This window comes from Asparagus officinalis, chromosome 8 (assembly GCF_001876935.1).
Source record: "Asparagus officinalis chromosome 8, Aspof.V1, whole genome shotgun sequence".
Lineage (NCBI taxonomy): Eukaryota > Viridiplantae > Streptophyta > Magnoliopsida > Asparagales > Asparagaceae > Asparagus > Asparagus officinalis.
The window spans coordinates 123,999,949-124,009,492 of NC_033801.1; the positions used below are offsets into that span (position 1 = coordinate 123,999,949).

General features: G+C 34.8%; 1 protein-coding gene across 1 annotated transcript; it reads right to left on the reverse strand.

Moving 5' to 3' along the window:
- LOC109822436 (GDSL esterase/lipase At1g09390-like) lies at positions 1,308 to 4,456 on the reverse strand. The gene is given in 6 exon segments (XM_020388629.1): positions 1,308 to 1,703; positions 2,295 to 2,565; positions 3,102 to 3,262; positions 3,338 to 3,529; positions 4,148 to 4,179; positions 4,181 to 4,456. Coding segments are annotated over 6 exon segments (1,032 nt in total). The 5' UTR covers positions 4,324 to 4,456; the 3' UTR covers positions 1,308 to 1,470.

The window sequence follows — 9,544 nt, forward strand, 5'->3', positions numbered from 1 at the left end:
TAGAATCTGGCTTCTTCCCCGATAGTGGTTGATACAGATTTTTCTGATACAGATAATCCTCTAGTTGATACAGATTTTTCTGATACAGATAATCCTCTATCTGTATTTTCTAGAATCCGAAATCTGTTCCATCAAATTTCTCAAGTCTTATTTTTCCTTCATCTGCGGTCATGGCTCCCACTTGAATCTGACATTCTGTAGATCGTTTCACGCTCTGATACCAATTGTTGGGAATTTAACGCTGAAATCCCTAATGTAATAAAAACGCAGAATAGAAAAAGTACACCAAGTTTTAACGAGGTTCGGCAACTGCCTACGTCCTCGGGAGCCACACAGATAATTTCTTATTAATCAAACAAGAAATTACAAATCAAGAGCAAATCCCAAAACTGGGATTTCTCAAATAAACACTGTAGCTACAGTGTTTATAATTAAAGGGTATGAACCCTTTTCAAGTCTCACTTGAGAATAAATGAAGTCCACAATAAATTCCCTCTTTAATTTCTCTCTCTCTCTTCTTAAATCTCCTCTCAAACTTTCTGTTGAAAACTGAGATTAAAAAAGGGGGAAAAAATCGTTGCTGCGATTTTTGGGGCAGACCGCCGCCGCTAGAGAGAAAAAATAGGAGAAGGGGGAAAGCTTCAGCGGCAAAAAACCCTAGGGCCAAAGAAGGGGGTTTTATAGGCGAGGCGACAGCCTGTCGCCAGCGGCCCGCGGACGCAAAGGTCGGCACCCAAACGCAAGGGTCGGGATCGCTGTGACGCAGAGTTCGAACCGCCAAAACGCCATGGTCGGCACACCCAAACGCAAGGGTCGGGGGAGGCGCTCGTACGCAGAGTTCGTGCTCGCCTGTGCTGCCGAAGATCGCCTGGATCTCGCCTGTGGCTTTGCCTGCGTCGACATCGAGCTCGTCGGAGCTCCTCGCCGGCAGAGGTTGGTATCCAACCCCCAAATTAACAATCTCCCACTTGGAGACCAAACCGACGACAACATGCTATCTCATCAAGCTCCTCTCCTGTGTGGCTCCGCCCTCATCATCTTATGCATGAAGGCCAACTGAAGTTGCGCACAACTCCAGTTTCTAAACGGTCACCGTCTTTGTTAACATGTCTGTTGGATTCTTACTTTCTGGAATCTTTTTCAGTTTTAACACGTCATCTTTCAACATGGATCTGATGAAGTGGTACCGAAGCGCAATATGCTTCGTTCTAGAATGAAATGCGGAATTCTTCGGTGGTTGGTATCCAACCCCCAAATTAACAGAATCCTCTTCATTGTGCAGGATTAATAGTTCTTGCTATAAAAAGTCAAGAAGAAAATAAAATTTTCACTTGCTCAAAGACATACAAAGTACAACCAAAAAACAGACTTCACTTCCTTTTTGATAACAAAATTTATATATTTATGTTCACCTTGCATAAGGGTGCAACATCAAGTATATTGTTCAATCATTCTTTCTTTATGCATCAATTAGATGTTGCAGAAGTAATCAAACTTGAGCTTAGGCTTGGTATAGTCCGTAGAGAGTATCTTAGAAGCAAGTATAGAGTTTGCCGCCTCGGTGTAATGAACTCCATCCCAGTTTATGAACTGAAGTCCTTGTTGACAGGCTTGTGAGCTTGGGTTGCCACATGTTATATTGATATTGTAGTTGTATGGAGGTCCACCATAGCCACAACATGCCATTATTGGGCTCTTGAAGCCTGAAGAAATCACAATTTTTCATGAAATTTTGTATTTTATCTCAAGGGAGATTAGTACAGGACACAATAATATGTAAGAAAAGTATTCTTTTTGTATAAATGGAAGTAAAGGCTATAATCTGAAAAAATATACTATGATCTAAGGTCACAGATTCAGTTTGGTCATTCAGTTGGGTAATCCGGAAATTTGTCAAACACGTTAAAGAAAAAAGATGAGAATATATAAAAATAGCATATACTGGTTAAAAAAACAGTAGGCAATGTGAACCTATTTTAAGCATAGGACATCTAGAAATAGCCCCATTACAGCTTAAGCACATACGTGAGAGTCTAAAGTGAACAGAGGTCTAGCAAATTTTTAACCAAAAAACTACTGAGGAGTGACAAATTGAACTTTACTACAGAAAATGCCACTGTGGAGCCAAAAACATTCAGGTAAAATCCTTAAAATCTGATAACTTCAGTGTTCACTTCAATTTAATATCACTCATTTATCACTGTTTCAAACATTTTGAGTCCTAAAAGATCCTAATACTTCTAACCAACATAAAAACAAATATAGTAATCAATAAGTAAAGGTTTCTGGCTTACCGTAGTTGGTATGATTAGCTATGAGATCATATTTGATGGTGTATATATCTGTATAAGCAATGGTAGCATTCTTCAATTCAGAACTCAATTCGTCACAGAGAGCACTCAACCCCTCATTGAATTTCCTAGCAGCATCATTGAAGGAACCGAGGCATCCGTTTGGGTCAAGATTGTTGCTTCTTTTTCTTGGCACAGAGAGTTTTTGAGGTAAGCAACCCAAGGGACCAGTGTTATGTACCCAAAAATTTCTGCCACCCGTATTATACACAACCTGACATTAAGAAGAATAGATACAGAATAAATATGTCAATAAGCATAGTATAATGAATTTGAGAATGTTCTTTTCTTAAGAAAACATGGATCAATATGGATTGTTTTCTTTTAATTGATAAATACAAGGATATGAATGTAGTTTGGATGTTAAAATCTCAACACACATATGGATTCAGATTGAGATGGAACAGAACATACAAATAAACAAGGTGCTGTTGAGTATAATAATGGTTATAAACAAAATTGCATTCTATTCTACTTTTAATTTTGTTTTGACCTTACTCTAAAAGTATAAAATCAAATTAGTAATTGACATTAATATATATATGATAGAACATATGTTTAATATTTTTTTAGATGCTTATTGAGTCAAATACTTTGGATAATGCAGTACTATTTATAACTAGTTTTGCTCCATGAAAAAAACCTAGCAAACAGCTTATAATGCCACACTCTTGGAGTAAAAATCTACTAAATACACCTCTACAACACATAAAAGATGATGACATTATGATCAACAAGCAACAAAATTACCTCAATAGCAGTTTTGATCTCAGAGAGAACGTTTGGGATGACCCCCACAACTCTCTCATAGCTCAAACCTTTAGCAAAAGCCTCTGCAAGATCATTCTGCCCAATATCTACCACGTATAATGCTTTCCTAAACTTCTCCTCATTGAACAAATTCCTCGTACCTATTAAAACCAACATCAAACTCATAAGCACCAAAACTTTAAAAAGAACACAATATGCACAAATTAAAGTAGTACCTTGAGCAGCAACAAGATGTTGAGTCTGATATCGAAATCGAAGAAACTGGAGCACTTGGATGTGAAGAGAGAAGGGCCTGTCTCTTGGCAATGTAGTTGAACCAGCAACAGCAAAATTTGCACCATTTCTGAATTCAGTGTTGCCTAAAGAGTCCAAGTATGGGCTTAGATAGCTCGTGTTCAAACTTTCACCTGCACATTCATCGTCAATCTTCATTAACATTCTTCAAAATTATTTCATTTCCAAATATACACAAAAATTTTATTTTTATATAATCCTCGAAAAAGACTGTATTTTGATATACCCAAAAGGTCTTGGCCTTATTTTCAAAGATGGGTCTATGAGAAAATCTGGAGACAAAAGTTTTTTCTTTTTTAACTACAACATTTACACAAATAGTTTTTGCCCCAATAGAGATTTGTTGCTCTGATATAATCCTTACAAAGCTGCATCATGACATAGCCAATGAAGTTTTTTTTTTTTTTTGTATTAAAGCTTCATACACAAATGCTGGTCTTATCTCAAAAGATGGGTTAAATGAGAAAAATCTGGAGAAAAATAAAATAAAAAATTAATAATAAAAATAAGGAAATAAAAACTGTCTTTTACCAAATAAAGATTTTTATTTATTGTGACGTATAGTAGCTAGCATTTGTAGTTTTGGTATATCCAGCAAAAATATATCATCTACAAAGTTTTTCGGGCTCGTTCAAAAACGAATTCATGCAAAAAAAAATAATAAAATAAAAAACTTAAATTTTTTTAAAAAAGATAAAATAAAAACCGAGGGGAATTTAATGAGTACGGACAGAGGAAGTCGAGGATGAGGCGGCCGTCGGAGTCCAAGGCCGGCGATGAGGCCGCCGGTGTCTGAGTTAGAGTCACCGAAGGTGAAGATAACGGCGTCGTCACCGCATTTCGATCGGGCTCGATTAGCTACAGCAGCCAGGAGCAGCAAGAGAAAAATCGCGATTGCTTGATTCATGTTATCGAACTTTCTCTCTCCCCTCTCGATTTGTTTGTTTTTGTTTGCTTTCTCTCTCTGGAGTTTGAAGCAGAGAACGCGTGAGACTGTTGGGTGTGGTGTCTTGCTTGTTATGATGTGTAATAATTTATTATCTCGCTCGGATCCATATCCATAACTCATCACTGTGTCTATTTTTGTAGAAGAGCTTTGCTACAGGCTTAATGTGATGATCAGCTCATTATGCAATAGTAGGGGTCACCTCACCTTAGTCTCATATTTTGGGTCCTTGGAATTTTCCTTTGTAGAAATTCTCATGCAGTGATGCATGAGTTCTCTATGCGCTCATCTTACCTCAACTAACGAGTTGCATCTAATGTTGCAATAGCAAAAAGTTGCATGTAACATTTGTCGTAGGAAATTAACAATTTTTTTGACAAATGAAAAAGACAGAAAACACTAGTTCTTTTAATTATGTCCCCTTTTGCTGAATGACTACACTGGAAATAAATCATTTCTTACTTGGTTTACGAGATAACTAGCTCAAACAGAATCTAGTCTACAAATTGGCAAAACTAGGTTTAAGTTAAAACTAGCTCAATATCCTCTAGTTTAGGGGGCGTTTGGTTCAATTTCTACAAATTATAGAAAAGGTTTTCCATCCAAAATATGATTTTCTTGTATTTCTTAAAAAAAAAATTTATAGGAAAAGTTTTTGAGAAATACTTAAAAAGTATCAATTTTTTTTATTTTTTATTTACTTTACTTGTTTGGTTCAAAACAAGAAAATGATCCATAACTTTATAGAAAATAGCAAAATTTCATATAACTTATAAAAATTGAACCAAACACCCCCTAAATTTATAGAAAAGTGTCAACTTTTTAGAAAAATGTCAATGTGGTGTCAGATTTCTGGGTGATTTCCGCCCATTTTGAGAGAAATTTGATTTCTGTAAATTTTGGTACTTTTTTGTACTTTACAGAAAACATTTCTGTAAATTTTTTTGAACCAAACACAATTTACGAAAATCTACAAAAAATTTTAATTACAAAATTACCATTGTCAGACATTTTGAGAAAACTTTTCTATAAATTTGTGCAACCAAACAGCCCCTTAGCGTAAACTAGACCAAGTGGAGCTAGTTTAAAACTTGCCTAGATCATTTTCAAGCTTGCCAAAGGCGGCCTAAATTTATTGTTTGAATTATTTTACAATTTTATTGTAGAAAAAAATATACTTTCAATGCAAATTTAGCTTTTCTATTGAAAGTAAATGGTGAAAAAGTTACATGGTGTTCCCGAGATGAATTAGAAGACTGTTATTAAATGTACCGACATCAATTTTTTATTTTGATTTCCTTTTGTGTGAAGCTTTAATTTTTGTTCTCATCAAATTAAATGTACTTACCTCTCCAATTACAGTATAGCAAACAAAACATGAGAAATACAAATCAAGTTGCAATATATAACTTTGCAATATATTTCCTGTCAGTATTAGTGTATATATATGACGAGTACATATGCAATGGCAATCTCTATGTTTTTTTTGTCAAAGAGCGTATTTGCTCGTTTTTCCAAAACTAAAGCAAATTATTTTATTGTGATGATGAGGTTATTGATTAATACATTGAAATAGGAGTCTATATGTTAAAGAGGAATAGTTCCTTTTGGACCAAAATTATGGAACCATTTTGTGGCACAGATGAGGTGGCATTTCCAAGCTGGCAATGTATAGAATTAAATGGGGATGGTTTTGGTAACAAATATAGAAAATTAAAAAAAGAAATAACCGTGGGTCGAAATACAAACTTCCCACCTTCTCTGCTTCCACCCATCACTTCTTCATTAGTTGTCACCAACATCTCACGTGCATGTGCTTGTCTCATCAATTCAGCTGCCTATTTATAATCGATTGACCCATTGAAGAATTCCAAGTAGTTTTTTTTCCCTCTCTTTAATTTGAGTCCTAGTAAGTTCACGCAATAATATAAGTATAATTAATATTCATTTCCTTTCACCAACTTTGTTTTTTTCTTTAGACTTTACTAGTGTGATGCCCGTGCAAAGCAAGACTCTCCCTCTAAGTTTTAATACATTTGATTTAATTGTTGTATACTTAAAATTAGATTTATATCTACTCTTTTATACTTAACGAAGGATCCAAAGTTTGAATACATTTGATTTATAAATCATATATACTCATTTTTACTTTAAAAAGGATCCAAGTTTTAATATATTTGATTTAGAAATCATATTTACTTCTCTATACTTAAAGAAAGATCCAAATTTTAATACATTTGATTTGCTTTATTGTATATGATATAGTAAAATATTGTAGAATAAATTGTAACTCGAAGTATGGAGGGGCAAACTCGATTTATTGTTTATGCTACAGTGAATTACGAGTAGAGAGGATCAAATTGGTTTATTGTTCGTGTTACAGTTTTTACTGTATTATTACTGTAGCATGACAAATAACTCTTTAGATTCTCGGTGTATATAGGAGAGCAGACGTGGAGTTGTCGGCAGCGAGCTTAGCTGATTGTGATTTTGAGGGAAGTTGGCCCTTGATGTTGATACATTACACGGAATAAAAAATATGTCGCCAAAATACTCTCTATTCATTTTCTGTAATTTCTAACTCATTTATGACTCACATATTCAGCTCGTTAATCTTTTTCCAGCTAGACTTGCTTGGCTCACAGATAAGGGTACTAAACCGTATCTGTATCCGAGAAAATATCCGTGACCGTATCCATTAGGATACGAATATGGTTACTCAAATCTATAACCGATAGAATATGGTTATAGATATGGTTTTGGAGTGAAATATCCGTATTTGTATTCGAAATATCTGAATACATATTAGTCATACTCTTACGTTAGTTTCGATTATTAGATTATGGATTTGTGGTTAATTTTGAAAATCAAGATGTCTAATCTTAGCTTTTCAATCATAATGAACATATTAACAAACTCTTCTGTATCACATGTAGGCCTGTCCATCCGGGCTGGCCCGGCCCGGAAATCCGGGCCCGGGTCGGGCAAAACCGGAGCCCGGACCAGGGTACCCCGGGCCGGGTCAGGGCCCGGGCCCGACCGGGCCGGGTTCCGGGCTGGCCCAGATTTTTTCCAATTTTTTTTATTTTTTTATCAAATTTTTTAATTTTTATTTAAATTTTAAATTATACAAAAAAAGAACAAGAAAAATAATAAAAACAATAATTTTATTAATCACTTAAAATGACATAAATTACAAATAAAAAATTATAAAAATAAATTCTTTATTAATAATTAATAAATTATTTACAAATTACAAGTATAAATTTATTTTGGAATTCATCGCATCACAATAGATAAGTACATCCCAATTAGGTTGGCACCTACTCACCTATATCACTATTATTTGCAACTATTTCCAAAATAATTATTTACAAATTTTAAGCTAAGATATATAAATTACAATTTGATGAATATTATTTATTCTTTATATCTATCTGCTAGTCCTAATTCTTCAAATTTATCTTCAATTCCAGCCATCCGATCGATGCTTTGCGTTCGCTTCTCGTACCTCCACCAATCTTGTAAGCACATCACCGCTTGTACAGTATACGGATCTAAGCATGTCCTGTGGTCGTCGATCAAACGTCCTGCTGTGCTGAAGACGGATTCCGAAGCTACCGTCGAAACCTGCACTGTTAGTAAGTCACGAACCATGATGGAAAATATAGGATATGAAACTGGTCCATATATTTTTCACCATTGCAAAATATCTAAAGTATTTTCTTGACATTTAACTAAAGAAGCAGATAAATATTCATCTATTTCAGAAACCTCCAATGATGACGATCCAAGTCCAGATCCACCAGTTAGCTCAGCTACAATTGCATACATATGGTCAACATCTTTTGGAATTAGTCTGGGCTTTACATTTTTTCTTTTACAAAATTATTTTCATCTTTTAAGTCTTTGTTCAGAATCATTATGCATATAAGCAACTGTTCTAACCTTTTCTATCATGGGTTTAATTTTAGTAAATGCACTTTGAACAATTAAATTTAAAATATGACAGATACACTTAATATGAAAAAGATCACCATGACATGGCAATGACAGAGTTGATCTGATAAAATCAACAGCTACATTGTTATTACTTGTATTATCTAGTGAAAGAGAAAATATTTTTTCTGAAATTTTTAATTTCATAAGTTCTTCAATTATTAAATTTACAACATTAATTCCAGTATGTGACTCTTCTATTGTAATAAAAGAAACAACTCTTTTAAACATTTGTCATTTTTTATCAATCCAGTGTGCTGTGATATATAAATATCCAGTTTGTGCTCTAGATGTCCAAATATCAGAAGTTAAAGAAAATTTACAGTTTAAATTTTTAAAATAAGAAATTATTTTTCCTTGTTCCTCCTGATAATATTTTAAAATATCACATTGACAGGTTTGACGAGAAATTTTTTTAAATGCAGGATAAAAACCATCTCTAAGCATATCTTCAAATTCATCATCTTCTACTAATTTAAACGGAAGGTTTTAAGAATGATAACCCTGATTACGTATTTTCTGGCTCTGGCAGCGTCATAGTTCCAACTACCGAGACAACCAGAAAAGAAGGATTGAGAAATCATAGATTGTCGGATATCACCTTAAGGAGTCTGGCCTTTGTTGTGTTTATCTAAATGGCGTTTGAGGTGGTTGGTGCCGCTCTTATGATGAGCTTGAAAAATCTTGCCGCACAATGCACACTTAGCCTTCTGGGTGAGGATCCTACCGTGTTTATCATTGGTGACGTCGATCTTCTCGTAAAAATTCCACACATCGGATCTTGGGCTTTTAGGAGCTCTTGGTGCAGATTCGTCGTCACCGGATTCGGGATTAACATCGGTAAGAGTAGACACAGTAGGAGGACTCATTTCAAGATCGAGAGATAGGTTTTGCTCTTCATAATCAGATCCGGAAGCCATTTGATGAAAGGATTAGAAAGTATAAGAGAGTATAAGATTGTATAAGAGAATATAAGAGTATAAGAGAGTATAAGAGTATAAGAGAGAAGTAGATGAGTTTTGGTATGAAGAAAACAAATAAAAACCCCCCTCTATTTATAGGGCCAACCCCCTAAACAAATGATCAAAATAACCTCACAAAATATTTATTTTTTAACCGTTTTTGGGGACAAAACGATCAAAAGGCCGTTTTTGGCTGTTATGGTCAGGCCGGGCCGGGCCGG